Source organism: Xiphophorus hellerii, chromosome 19 (genome assembly GCF_003331165.1).
Source record: "Xiphophorus hellerii strain 12219 chromosome 19, Xiphophorus_hellerii-4.1, whole genome shotgun sequence".
In the NCBI taxonomy this organism is placed as follows: Eukaryota; Metazoa; Chordata; class Actinopteri; order Cyprinodontiformes; family Poeciliidae; genus Xiphophorus; species Xiphophorus hellerii.
Window position 1 is genome coordinate 17,414,013 of NC_045690.1, and position 15,335 is coordinate 17,429,347.

The 15,335-nt window shown below is 40.0% G+C and overlaps 1 protein-coding gene across 1 annotated transcript; it reads left to right on the plus strand.

The window, feature by feature from the left end:
* The first annotated feature begins 4,024 nt into the window (after positions 1-4,024).
* bmp4 (bone morphogenetic protein 4) lies at positions 4,025-14,877 on the plus strand. The gene is made up of 4 exons (XM_032547834.1): positions 4,025-4,290; positions 8,480-8,602; positions 9,209-9,573; positions 12,862-14,877. The coding sequence occupies exons 3-4, from the start codon at positions 9,216-9,218 to the stop codon at positions 13,701-13,703; spliced, it is 1,200 nt and encodes a 399-aa protein (XP_032403725.1). The 5' UTR covers positions 4,025-4,290; positions 8,480-8,602; positions 9,209-9,215; the 3' UTR covers positions 13,704-14,877.
* The last annotated feature ends 458 nt before the right edge of the window (positions 14,878-15,335 follow it).

Here is a 15,335-nt window from a genome sequence, read left to right on the forward strand (position 1 = left end):
ATTCTTTTGGGAGATTTTGTCAGGGCACCATTTAAATGAACCAGACAACAACTTTATCTTCTCTCATATTAATAGGAAACGCTTCATTTTCAGCATTTTTGAATGAAAAATAAATCCTTCAGAAAGACCACAACTGTCAACTTAACTCAGATTGGATTGTGTTGTTAAGCTATGCTTGATTTGATTTATTTATTTATTCATTTATGTTATTTATTTATTTCAAACATGTTTTTAAAAACAAGAAACAAAAGCAAACAGTAGGACAGAGAAAACCTGTGCATATATAGCCAAGAGCAAAATGATTACTACTTTTTTGTTCGAAAAGAAGTATGAATACATGAACACTTATTTAATCCTGCCCCTTAGCTCAATTTAATTTAATATATTACTTACTGACTCAATAATTATCAAAATTTTTTAATTAAAACTCTTTGTCCCAATGGAGCTGTCCGCCATGTCCATCCCTTCATAAGCATGTTGTAACTATGTTCTGATTTGTATGTCTAACAGGATAAGGCACCACAAAGCTCCATTAATCTGGACCTGGTTTCATGATTATGACAATGAGTTCAATAAACTCATTATCTCAATCTAATCAAGCACCTTTGGGACGTGGTAGTGCAAAACATCTGCATCATAGACATGTCGCCGACTACAATGCAGTGACTGTGAAGTGGCGTCATGTCAATGTGGACGAAAACAAATGACAAATATTTATGACATTTTGGTGAATTAAGGCAGCTCTGAAGGCAAAAGGGTGTCCAGTCCAATTTTAGCGATTCGTTCACTAAAGTGACTTGTGAGTCCAAACTGGAGGACAAAAGCTGAAAAAAAATGTAAGTGTTTCTTAGGAAGGAGGGAATGCTGCAATCGGTTCAGTGGGGACAAGAAGGAAGTTTTCCACACTGCTCCGTCCAGCCCTCTCCATTTCTTTATGTTTACTTCCATGTTCAGGAGTTTACATGCCAATTCCATTACAGGGATTAAAATAGTTTGTTTGAGCCATCCTCAAACTCTGCTTCCCTTGTCCTTCTTACCCTTTGCACCACTTACAGAGTTTCACGTCTCTGGAGTGGGTTTAGGGATTACAGGACAAGCGAACACGAGGCAGCTGGATGCGAAGACTGTTCCAAAAAGAAACCTTTGCTTGAGCAAAAGCTTGGGTTTGGTCCATGTTTGTGGTGGATGTCTGCAGCAGTGAACGCAGGAAAAAGAGGAAAAACGCTGCACTGCCACATCGTGCTCGGGAGTCGAGGTGGCAGGGCCGCTTTTGAGCTTCTGCTGATTACTGGCTAGTGTCCACAGGTGAGTGACTCCGAGCAGGATTCCTTGACACTGTCACAGAAGTGAGATCAGCCCTCTCTTCCCGAGAAGCGGCAAAGTACTGCTGACCTACCCCCCCCCCAAAACAGCCAGAGGCAAAAGTCTAAAGATCAGAGAGTGTTGTTCTGTCAGTAGAAAGGAATGGAAGGTGAGCTTTCCAGACACACAAATATAACAAAACAACTTGTCATACACAAAATGCCCTCAAAAAGACATTTCCCAGGAAATTAAAAATTAAGGAGTGGCTTATGGCATTGTTAAATAAGTTGAACACTCACTTCTTGTGGCTCTAGGCCACACGCAGCAGGTAATCTCCTTCTCCTTTGGGCTCGGAGAGGCTAAGCCTGGTCAACAACAAGGAAAGGGGGCATCCGCATCGTTGCTCGTGCTCCCAACAAAGCAAAACAAAAAACCTTAATTGAGCCGCGGTGAAAGATATTTTACTTGTGATGACTTGAAATGCGATTTTTGTTTCACCCTTTTTAACTGGTACATGAAAATGATAGGCCGATCTTTATCTTATCTGTCTGAAGCAAACTGTTCCATAACCCACAAGGGTGCTTTGTTTGTTTTCACAGCGTGTTTCTGTTTTTCAGCTTGCGTGGCGCACGGGTCCAAACTGATGCATGTGTAGACTTGTCTTGGTGGATGATGCATCAAATAAGATAAGCACATCGTTCTGAGGTAACATTGCTATATCGTGCATTTGAGCCTCAAAGTCGAAACACCCTGCTGTGAAATAAGCTAAATATGTTTGTCATTGTGTCACAAATTAAATTAAAGTAAAAATAAACGGGAAGTAATCTTTTGAACAATATCTATATTTTTTAAAATGTTCTAAATTACCCTCAAAATTGTAAAATTTACATTACTTTGTTAGAAATCAGTGAAGATATTTATAAAGACTAACTTTAAGTACAACTAATAGATTTTTTTTTTAGATCAAAAATGGTTTCTGAGCATTAGTGATTAATTGAACTTACAAAGTTTTCTGTTTTGGAATGTTTTTTGCTTGTTTACCCTCAGTGTTAAAGTTTATTTTATAGACAACGTAAGAAATAATTTTTAAAAAATGACCGGTCAATTAAAATAGTCGCAAATGCATCTCTGCCTGATTGAGTTTTGGTAAATATAACACTTACAATTTGGTTTATATGTGCCTTATGACTCTGCAATGTGACATCTGGTGGCAAAGTGTCAAGTTGCAACCAAGTGAGCCCCGGCTGGCTGGGCCTTTCAACGCCAGTAAAATAAAGTTGGATTGAAACAACAACTTAAAACAACAGTTTTTTGAACCAGACCGTTGTTTTGGAACAGTGCGGTGAGTTGAGATTAGTGATTTTAAAATAATAACAAAAAGAAAATCATTAAAAAATAAATGTTAGAAGAAATAAAATCTGATCACACATGGAAAAGATTCTCGAAAGAAAACAATAAGATTATTTACAACTTTTTATGAAGTTACCACCGCTACGGGTTGTTTTGTTTTATTGATCAGGATGCAATTTTTGTTAGTATGATGCACAAATTACTACTTAAGATAATTATAACAATGAAGTCAGCCAAAGTGGGTTTTTTTCAGCATCCCAAATAGCTAGGAGTGTTTGATGAACCTATGTTGATACACACAGTGCTATACTACGGAGCATTTGGGCACACAAGTTGTTTTTTTTTTACACAAGCAAATTGCAACAGATTGATAGGTAGTTAAGTGACAGAAAGTTTCTTGGAAATGATCTTTTAAATTGCCGTTCTCAAACAATCCCTCATAAATGCAGCAACATTTGTAGAAATGTCTTTCATGAGTAGAAAAAAAAACTGCCAAAGGAACGGGCAGCGAAACGCAGTTGATGAACAAAACAGAGCTTGAGCATGCACTTAAGTTTGCTGTCATTTTGTGTAACTTGCTTTAGGTCAAAGGTTTGCATAGACGTCAACATTTTTCAAGAATTTCAAAAATGTAGCCACAGTATATGTATTTATGGTCATTTTCAAATTGACCATAAATAAATAAATCAAATTGTTGAAAAGTATTTCAACAAGTGAAATGAGAGAAACACATGATATGGATTAATTACACACAGACTGGTGTTTCTCCCTCTTTCTTTAATATCTATATTAAAGGGGATAAGTAAAATAACTTGAGTGAGACACTTGATGCTGGCATCACCGATTTAAACTCTACACTCCACTGTTGGAATCAGGAATATCATAGATGGATGGATGGATGGATGGATGGATGGATGGATGGATGGATGGATGGATGGATGGATGGATGGATGGATGGATGGATGGATAGATAGATAGATAGATAGATAGATAGATAGATAGATAGATAGATAGATAGATAGATAGATAGATAGATAGATAGATAGATAGATAGATAGATAGATAGATAGATAGATAGATTCTCCTCTTTTAATTGATCATCTTTTCTTACATCTCAATTTAACCCCAGGAAGAATACATGGGAGTATATAGTTCCATCAAGTTAATTATGGTCAAATGTCACTAAGCTTCGCGTGTAAAAATAAACAAATAAATAAATAAATAAATAACTGTGAGCGGCTTCCTATATTCAAGCGGAGGAGGAAAGAAGGGGGGTGGGTTATCCAAGGTGTCTGAGACAGATGAGGGAGGTGGGGGTAAGGGGACGGAGGAGGAGGGCAAATTGGGCGGACACATAAAAACTGTAGGAACCGTAGATGCTGGATCATTTGGAGAGTTTGCCCGTCCTCTGCGCACCGAGTGTTCTGGAAAACCCGCCGCACAGCCTGAGAGCCGGCTTTTAGAGCTTTCACTGAAGGATAAATGTGCTGAAAAGTCGCCCAACTTCTCCTCCAAGGCTCAGATTTTCTTTCTTTTTTTAATTTTTTTACGGCGGAGCGCCTGGACTGTTTTGAGTCATCTCCTTCCCCCCCCCCCCCCCCCCTTTTTCATACGAGGATACCTGTACCTCTACTGATGGTAAGCGCTCCTCAGCTGACGCACTCACACTTCTCGGAGATTTGACTAACAGAACATTTCAGAATTTATAGGAGGAACTTTACACGACTTACGGTATTTTTTATTGGGATGTTTATTCTCTTGTTTTTGGGCGTCTGAACGATTTTGCTGAAAGCCTGAAACCAATTCGGAACTAAAATTCTGCAATGAAAACGATTTCCCGTGCGCTTTAATGATCCGGTTTGAGAGGAAGGGAGATGAATGTGATCATTAACATGCAACAGGTTTTGGTCGGTTTGTGCCCGAACACTTATGGAATGACACAACCGAGGTAGTGAGATCTTTTCCAAACAAAGCGTCCGATATCCCTGCGCTTCGACTGTCCCCCGCTCAAATATGTTTCCATACCATGATCTTTATTGATTAAAAGTATTTTTAAAATACTAATGCATTAAGTACAAGCAATTTCACTCCACTATACAAAGGTCCACGCAGCGACAAAAAAGGAAAAGAAATTCATTTTAATTCAAACCTATATTTGGCAAATTTTCCATGCGCAATTGCAATCTGTAAAAAAAAAATGTTTGCAATTGTAATTCATTGGATGTGAAGTCAAGCAGTCAAACATGAGTTTCAATAATAATAATAACAGTAGTAAAAATAATACAGCCTCTTCATTATGAGGTGTTGGCAGATATAAGACGGGAAAGTTGGTTAATCTAAAAGAAAAAAGACCATCAATCTCCTTCCAGTGAGCTCATGGGCTTTAAATAGCTGAATTTGAAGTAAAAAAAAAAAAAAAAAAGTAAATTATAGGACACTTCTTCAGCTGTAAATTCTCATAATAAATACCAATGGCAATATTTAATCAAAATGAATCTTCATCTACTGTTTTATCCCCCAATCCCAAGGGTTCAGATATATGGTCTTTATTACGTTGGTTTTTTTTAGAAAAGCAAAAAATCAGAGATCAGAACTCACTAAGCTAACTGAAAACTGCATCAAAACAACTTTCAATGTCTCCTAACCAGTAACATGTTCTTTGACACACTTTGAGCTTAAACATTAGGGATATATGCCTTAATGCTTTAGTGGCATGAACTCATCTTTTGTTTTATTCAAAACGACCATACCTATCAAAGAAAATGCAGGACGTTTTAATGTGTTTCAGTACTTCTTCAGAGGAGCAACTGTTTTGAACTATTTTATTGGAAAAACAAATCTTTTTTGTCTGGACTGGGATTGTTTTCCAAATCTTTCATGAAATTAGGAATGAATCAAAAACCAAACCTCAAAGAGAAGCAAAGAATCAGCCAAGAAAACCATGAGTCACGGTGTGAGTTTTATGTTACTATTGTTTGGTATTAATAGTATGCCCTAAACTTACAACTTTACAAAACTCTCCATTTGGACGGCCATCAAAAATAATAACGCATGTACTTGTGTGTGAAAGCATAATATTGTTTCCGTGTAACTACAAGCTGAAAAACATGGCTTCTATTTCCGTCAGACACGCTGCTGCTGACGCCTTTAATGTTAAAATCAGGTCATAGATCTGTTCCCTTGGCAACTTGTTGCACTCTTCTCTCCCTCCCTGCCCCGTTCCCATCTTCTCTCCCACCATCCCTGTCAAATTCCTTAGGAAACACATCTGAAGAGCCATGTGCATAGTCTGATCACATTATCTCTGGTCAGAGAGAGACCGAGAGGGAGGGAGGGGACGGAGAGGCAGGAGCAGGACCGAGCAAAGCCAAGGGCAGTTTGCTGCTGCGGCCTAATTGCACACTGCTCTGCATTTGTCATTGCAAAAAAAAAAAAAAAAGTGTTTGTCTGCTGCTTGGTTGCAGTGATTTTTGAATCCAAAGCAACTTGAACACGTTTATAATTAATGTCCTTCTTTGGTTTGATTGTTTGATGGAGAGGAGTTGAACAGGAAAATATTGTTAAAACTTTTTTTTCATCTCCCAGATTAACAAACATGACAACACATAACTTTTTTTTTGTTTGTTTTTTTTTCAAATTTTGAAGGATCTTCAATGATGGTTCTTTTAATTCCCCTTTCATCATCGTCACACCACTTTGAGTTGTCTGTGTGCCGTGGCCTGCAGCTTTCTCAGTGGCTGGTTACAGTTACAAGATGTCCTGTATGGTCACTGTTTTTCACTGCTATGAATCCCTGTAATCATGGGAGAGGCCCTCTCTGTACAATGAACGTTTGTTGTCAGAGATGTGCACTCACTGAATCACACACACTCACCCACACACACACACACACACAGACGCGTTTATCCCAGCACCCCATGGGTAATAGAGCTGATCATGTTCTGACCCCTCCTCTCCCTCACTTTGCCGCCAGTTCTCACGAATATGCGAGCGGCGGCACACATTTTGTGCAAAAGCGCAGACGGAGCGTGCACGCGCACCCTCGATGTGCCTCTTTTTGTGTGTGTGTGTGTTGTTTTGTTTTTTACACACACTTTGGATCCAGTGTCATGACCGAGAAAGAAGGGTCACGCCGAGGTCAGCCTAATGCTGTTAGGAAAAACCGATCCTTGATTGCATGTACAGTGAGCCACGCAAGGGCTGAGATAATCACACAGATACCAAACCCGGCACAGTCGTGCACAGGGAAACTACGCAAAAAACACAAGTGTGTACGCTGTTCTTGGGAATATAATGCTTTGCAGGAGTGATCAGACGGCTCTAAGTTTTTTTTTCTCCCACGGTTTGTCACATTACTGCAACAAACTTCAATGTCTTCTGTTCGGTTTTAGTGCAGTACTAGTGCTCAATTGTCAAGTTCGAATGAAAAAGGAAAAACTTAAATAAAAATCTGTAAGCCTGTATTTGTATTCTGGCCCTTTTACTCTTATAGTCCAAATAAAACCCAGTGCTGTCTTCACAGTTTACTTAAGAAGTCACCTAATAAGCAAATGCAGTCCACCTGTGGGTAATTTAAGCTCGGTAAAAGTAGAGCTGTACTCTAAAGGCCTCTGAGATCTTTTGGAGAATAACCAGAGAAATTTCAAACAGGTTAGGTTGTTAAGTAATAACTGAAGCCTTTTATATTCCATGGAGCGTCATTCAGAAATGGAAAGAGCATAGATCAACTTCAAACCTACCAATACACGGCCAACGATGTAAACTAACAGCATCTAGAGGAGTTGTAGAGATCCACAGTTCTGGAGGGAGAATCCGTAGACAGGAAAAGCATAAGCCATGCCCTCCACAAATCTGGCCTTTGTGAAAGAAAGCCACTGTCTAAAGGAAGTAATGAAAAAGTCCTGCAGTTTGTTGCACATCATGTCAGGAACAACATTAAAAAATAGTGTCAGACTATCTCCATGAACATGGAAACCCATAGTGATGGCAGCATGATGCTGTGGGAATGCCTTTCTCTAGGAAGTATGTCAGAGTTAAGAGGTGGCTCTACAGACTCTTTTCTCCATAAAGCTGAATCCATATCCATGCCTCACATTTTAGACTTTTATTTGTAAAGAAAAATAAAAGTTAAGCACCACGTATCATATTCCTTCCACTTCACAATTACGCACTACTTCCTGTTACTCTTCCACACAAAAAGTAAAATAAATAAATAAAGTGAGGAAATGTGAAAAACTTTAAGGGATGTGAATACTTTTGCAAGGCACTGCATGTGTCACTCTCCGTATGCTGCTGCTTGGATGTGCACCAGATGAAAAAAGCTTAATTGAAGGTCTGCGCTGCTCCAGAGAACTCCCTCACAAATTTGGCTCTTTTATAAGTGTGACTCAGCTGCAGATAATAACTTAAATGAGCTCTTAAAGCAAAACGGCACGTCGTTTCACGTAGATTAAGTAGCTCTCTATTATTTCCTCTTCAATCCGCGTCGGATGCAGTTATTGAACAATGTCTGTTTGATGTCTGTGTTGAGGTTAGAGCAATAAGTGATCAGCTGTCTGTTTTGTGGCACATACCTCCTTACATTCCAGTTGCAGCAAATAGCTAGCTTACCCACAACCCAAAATGATAAGCCTTAAAGAGACACTAGGTCTCTCTGCTACACGCCCACACACACACACACACCCACACGCACGAACACCCCCGCACACACACATTCTCATGTGCTGGTCTTCAAGTAAATACCATGTAGCAACCTCAAGTGTTTGCAGCCGCGCTGAGTTTACAACCCTCTACCCCCTCCCCGTGTGTTTTCGACTGTATCTTTCAGGAACAGGGTCACTCCAACGCCCTCTTGCAGCCTCCCAACACCACCTAACATTTCCTGGAAGAACGTGTCCATTGCGTGCTCCCAAGAAACATGGACTGTTTTCCCATGCTTTCTTTTCTGTCGGTAAGTACATGGACAGTCCTCTCCCCTCACAGGGACCCTCAGGTTTTTTTCTTTTCATTTTATTATTATTTTTTTTCATGGCTTTAGTTGAGAACTGAACCAAAGGTGTTGGGTTGAGTATGTGCACGAGGAAGAGTGCCTCTTTTTTTTCGTTTTTAAAATGTGATGCAAGCAAGCAGCGAGAAAGCTCTGAGGTTTGCTCCATGAGTTACGCATTTGTTATGACCCCAGGGCTGGCTGCCTCTTTTACTTGTGCAACTATAGTGCAGGAGACAAGTGGAAGGGGTGGAGGGAAGAGGATTGCATTTAAAATGCTGGCGTCTGGAACCAGCTGTTTACATTCGGAGGATGTCACAAAAGATAAACAAAAAGCAGACTATCTGATGGGAGTCTGCTTTACTCTAAACATGACTGCATTATTCAAGGTAATTAGTCTGCATTTAGAGGGAATGGGTAAATAAGAGGGTGGGATACGGAGTTTGTGTGAGATACATTGTGGAAAAGGAAAGAGTAACCCTTCTTTCTCCTTATGTCCTCTGACCCACCTGCTCAGCTCAGACCTGTCCTAATCATTTATCACTCTGTTCCATCTGCTGCCCCTGCCAGAGACATCATGATTCCTGGTAATCGAATGCTGATGGTCATTTTATTATGCCAAGTCCTGCTGGGAGAGAGCAACCATGCCAGTCTGATACCTGAAGAAGGGAAGAAGAAAGTGCCTGGCCTGCAGGGTCGTTCGGCTGCTCAGAGCCATGAACTGTTGCGGGACTTTGAGGCCACGCTGCTGCACATGTTCGGCCTCAAGAGGCGGCCGCGGCCCAGTCGCTCCGTCACCGTGCCCCGCTACCTGTTGGACCTCTATCGACTGCAGTCGGGGGAGGCCGAAGAGGCCGGAGCGTACGACATCGACTTTGAGTATCCCGAGAGGTCGGCCAGCCGGGCCAACACTGTGAGGGCCTTCCACCATGAAGGTAAGGAAACCTGGGGACGCTTTCACAAGATGGACATCAAAATTAGATGTTAGTTAATGCACAAATTATGAAGTTTATGTGAATATTCTGTTGAGAACCCTCAGCAGTAGTGATGTGCTTTATAGCATGGCAGCAGATTGCAGAGAATTCAGAGTAAGACAGAAAATGCAAGAGTGCTCCACCCATCTCGCCATGACCAAGGAATCTAAGGATGTGGTCACCAAGCACAGTCTGCAGAGAGTCATAAAATTCAGCTAGTCAAGCTCTCCAGAGGCTAATTTGACAGAGCTCTGTGTTTGGTTTGTAACTGAAGGAAAAGACATACCTTCATATTACTGACCTACACTTCTTGCTCCACCCAGCAGAACAGGGTTTTAAAAAAAGCCTGTTCTTGGCTTCGAAATCTAGCGTGATCTTCTCTCATGTCCCCAGTTTATATGCAGGGCTCTTTAAGAAAGATCGTCCTCGCCGTGCAATTATCTTTAATGCTTCTCCGCAGCCTTCTAAATAAAGGCCTCGTTGCAAACAATGTAGGTGCTGAGAGAAAAACGATGCCGTTCTTTTGGCGGAAGGGCAAAAGCCAGTCTCATGAGCCAGTGGGATGCAAAGACGAGAAGATCAGAGGGAATTTCTGTGCATTGAGACGGCTACATTTCAGCTCAAATGCAAATGGTTTCACTTGTATTTTACAAGAAAACTGCTTGATAGAATAAAAAAAAAAATATACAGATGTAGAATAAAAAGCTTCAAAGCAATATTTTGTTTGAAAGAAAAGGATTCGGTTTCCAAAATAAGTTAAAAATGAATTATGGTAAATATCGAATTTAGAAAACTGGCAGATTTTGTGACAGAAGAACAGTGACTAAAACTTTTTTTCCTAATTTGTCTTGTCAAACACACTTCTAGTAGTAGAGGCAGAACCACACCGATTTAAATCAAAAAACAAAAAGTTATGGTCTGGCATGAGAGCCATATGACATGATAACTTGAGAGTAAAAATACCCAAGTGTCACTGAAATAACTCAAAAAATGTAAAACTAAATATTTAACATCTTGCATTTTATAAAATCAGAAAAGCAGCAATTTTACTGTTAATAAATATAAGCAATGTAACGTGTTGATTTAAACATCATATTCTGATTTTTACAGTGACCTTTATCATTTTTTATTTTAATACACAGACAGACAGGACAAATATACCCACTAAATGAAGTGGTACATTTTAAGTGTTTATTGTGCCAATATAATTCTTTGTGTTTTGCCCTTCGTAGATGAATACAAGTATAAGAAGCTAATTTTAGCTGTACAATTAGGCAGGCTGTCTGCTCTTGTGGGGTTTTCTCTTCACCTCATAGCTATTTCAAAACACTATTCCTTCATGATGCTCAGTCAAGGGCCAATCATGAGATTCCTATGGTAAGATAAACTTAAGTAAAAATACGACGACAGTTTTGAGGTCTTAAAATGTTCAATTATCACTGTTAAATTATTCTTTTCTGTCACTTTTATTTACTGTTATTTTGATGTTGAGCCATAGAATTGAATAAAAATCTAGGATAAACATTAAAGGAGCAGTACACCTTTCCACCATTTTTTCAGTTTAAAGAGAAAAACAGAGTGTAATAGGCTGTTATTAGTCAGGCTGTGTAGGTGGAGCCAGATCAAGTTGGCTCATAACATCCAATTACAAGTAGAAAAACGTTTCAATTTGTGTTTAAAACAACACAGGTGCAATGTGCACTGGAAGTTATCCTAAGCTGCAAGCCGGCTCCTTGTCAATTCATTGCAGTTCAAACTCCCATATTCACGCATGTCCAGTGTGTCCCTTCCTGCTTCTTTTCATGCCTGTAAATAAATCATCTATTTTATTTATACCTCAGCCGTTCTTTTATCAGATTTTATATTTAATGCTATTTCCGCTTGTTGTAATTCTAGCCTTTCAAATAGAAGAAAATATGATCACTGATTTAACACAAAACCTAATTTTCTTACATTGCATAATTGCATTGGTATTATATCACTGGTAGCCAAGCACATAGGAAGTGAGGTATTATCAATATGTTCCAAGACAGATATCTCCTTTTTCTACCTAAAAAAGTCACCATGGTGGAGAGAAAACCATGCTATGGGTGTGTTTGCCACCAGCGGTATTACTGTATCAGACACGAAATGACTAAAAAACCCATTTTGTTCGCAGTCATGTGGTGCATGCAAGACTCAGAATGACAAATACTGTGTCAATGATTTTATTACAGTCTGGCTATTCACGTTACCCTATGAATAGCTCAGCTTGTGCATGGGTCTCTACATCTCCACAGCCATCTACCCTCACCTCCTTTGCTGAACTATCTTAATAACATGCTTTGAAGCATTTGAAGTGGGAGTGCTTGCTTTCATGGAGCACTGTTGTGTGATGGTGTGTGACTCAGTCAAGTTCAAACCACAGGGAGGTATAAGAGTCTTCAGCAGATGGATGGTTAGATGAGGAGACATGTTTACAGGAAAGGCAAAGCATTCATTGTGGACTTCAGCCTGGAAAATTATGATTTTTATTGACCAGGTGTAATGTGGAGGGGGAAAAAAAATATTTTTTTTCTGTTAAGCTATAAAGCAGACAAGACAAGAGAAGTGTGTGTGCCTGAATATCCTTTTCTTTTGAATGCATAGCATTCCCACACAGTGCCCTGTTTCCCATGGGCTTCAGATATATGAGATTCTATCGTATTGTCTGACTCCTTAATGATTATTCATGATGAAAATGATAAATGTCTTAAGTGGACAAACTGCGGAGGCAATCAAAAGCACAGCAGGTTTTAATAATAAGAACCACCTGGGCCAGATTAGGGCCTGGGTGTGAAATAACAGGGGTGGATTGAGCAGGAAAATAGTAGACACAACATTCCTTTCCCCAACAATGGTGATCTTGCCAGAAATCTGCAGACTGTGAGTGGAACAGGGAGCCTCCACTGTGTTTATGCCGTAGCTGTGGTACGTTAATCACCACCCTCGGTGTAATGCATGTTTCAACAAAGTGCTCAAAGAAAGGCACAGAGAGAATGGCAGGATAATCGTAAAAGAAAGGTGAAGAAAATGTAACAAAATTTTGACCTACTTATAATTTTTCCTGCCTCAGAGATCTTAAAAGGCATGACAAGAAAGTGATGTCATTCGAATAAGGAGGAGGGATCTTACAAGATTAACATATATTTATTTTATTCCAGTTTTTCTAAGCGTTATCCTGGTACAGTTTGACAAACATCCCATGCTTTTTCTCTTCCTTATTTTTAGAGCACATGGAGAGGATCCATGAGCTGGGTGATGGAGAATCCATGCCTCTTCGCTTCCTGTTCAACCTCAGCAGCATTCCAGAGGACGAGCTGCTTTCCTCTGCAGAGCTAAGACTCTACCGTAGTCAGATTGATGAGGCCACCGCTGACGACCAGAGTCTGCACCGCATAAACATCTACGAGGTCCTGAAGCCCCCGCGGCCTGGGCAGCTCATCACCCAGCTTCTGGACACACGCCTCGTTCGGCACAACGCCTCACGGTGGGAGTCCTTTGATGTCAGCCCTGCCATCTTGCGCTGGAGTCGCGAGGGCCTCCCTAATTATGGTCTGGCTGTGGAGGTTCTGCACCTCAACCAGGCCCCACACCACCAGGGCCGACACGTCCGCATCAGCCGCTCGGTGCACCAAGAGCCCGGAGAGGACTGGGAACAGTTACGCCCTCTTTTGGTTACTTTTGGTCATGATGGCAAGGGTCACCCGCTGACCCGGCGGACCAAGCGCAGCCCCAAACAACGGGGCCGCAAAGGCAGGCGCAACTGCCGGCGCCATGCACTGTACGTAGACTTCAGTGATGTAAACTGGAATGACTGGATTGTGGCACCGCCTGGCTATCAGGCGTATTACTGCCACGGGGAGTGCCCCTTTCCCCTGGCAGATCATTTAAACTCCACCAACCATGCCATTGTTCAGACACTGGTGAACTCTGTGAATAACAACATTCCCAAGGCCTGCTGCGTACCAACAGAGCTCAGCGCCATCTCCATGCTCTACGTGGATGAACATGACAAGGTGGTCCTGAGAAACTACCAGGAAATGGTAGTGGAGGGCTGTGGCTGCCGCTAGCGCACAACGTCGCAAAAACACTTGGACAAAAATAGCGCCTTGAACAAAGCAATGTAGACACTAAAACAAATCAGAAGGTCTTTTTTTTTTAAATGTTCACTTGGACCCTTATTTATAACTCTAATGAGGTGTATGTTTGTCTCACTTTTTTGTTTTCTTTGACAATATGATCATATATTTTGACAAAATATATATATATTTATATCTACACATTAAAAATAAATTGAGTTCCTATTTTAAACATAAAGAAATTGTTTATCCTTCCATATTGTATATTGGATTTTGTAAGTTGTTTTTTTATTCAAAATATAGTAACAAAAGTAAAAAAAAAAAACTTAAAAAAAACACCCCCAAAAGTATTAGGTTATTTGCTAGTAATATTTATTGCTTTCATAATAAAAATGAACTGCATTCTACCACCTACAAGCCATGTCACAAAATATTTTTTTTTAGCAAATACAATTTTAAAGTTATTTATTGACCTTTTTTTTTAACCAGTTAAGAACCAAATTAAAAGACATTAAAATAACTTAAGAAATAAAAGAAAATTGTCAACAAGAAATCTGTCAATCTCCATTAATTTTGTGGAATTTAAACTGGAATTAATGCCAGACAAGTTTAATTATTATATGGATTAGAGTTATGGTTTGTTTTTCAGTTTGGATAGATCAGTTCTGAGTCAAAGAATGGGACAAGAAGAGAAAATATGAAAAAGCAAAAACAGAACTGATCCAAGCAAACATTCCCAGAACATCTGAATTCATAAAAGACAGGTTTATAAATACACCAGTTGTATAGACAATGCAACAATTTTTTTGAGTTTGAAAGTTGTACAAACAGTCAGATTTTAAATATGAACGTAGTCATTTCCGCTGCTTGTATTTTTGCTGTAAAACCGCCCTTAAGTGGAACTCCCTCTAGGGCCTCCTCTACCATATTCACATAAGAGAAAACATTGATTATTAAGTGATATCACCCATGAATAACTTGAAAATACATTTAATTTGTACATTTATTATTACATGTTTTTAATAAAAAAGCTCTTGCAGGGATATTTACAGAGGATCTCAAAGGTCTTTATGTTTTTGGGCTATGTTGTCCTCAAATTTCACTTTAAAGTCAGGTAAGCTCACATGTGGTAGATGTGATACTTGATAAACCCATACCAACCTTGTTGTGTTTTTCAGCCTGACTGTGTTGGGGTGATGTGTTTTTTTTGGGGGGGTTTTTTTGTTCCAGACGTCCCCACGGTGAAGGCATGATTGTGTCTGATGCCCCGATACAACATGGCTGAGTCCTCAGAAAGATCAAAGGTTAGACGCTCTGTCTCCTGCCTTTGTCTTCTCTGGCTCATGCCGGCAGAGGAAAGACGGCTGTCTCCAGCGTGTCCCCCGCCAGACAAAAGGCTTCGACATAACTTATTTACAAGCTGACGACTGGCCCAAATTATATGATAATGTTTAGAGAGAATCCCTTTGAACTGCTGAATGACACTCTGGCGAGCATTGTCTGCTAGAGTGCCCGATGTGTCTGCTGGTCCATATTTGAATGAAAACAATGCAGTTTGATAATAGCAGAACAATATTTTAAGGCTCTTGTTCTATAGTTCTCGAACTACAGCAGGTTACTTAG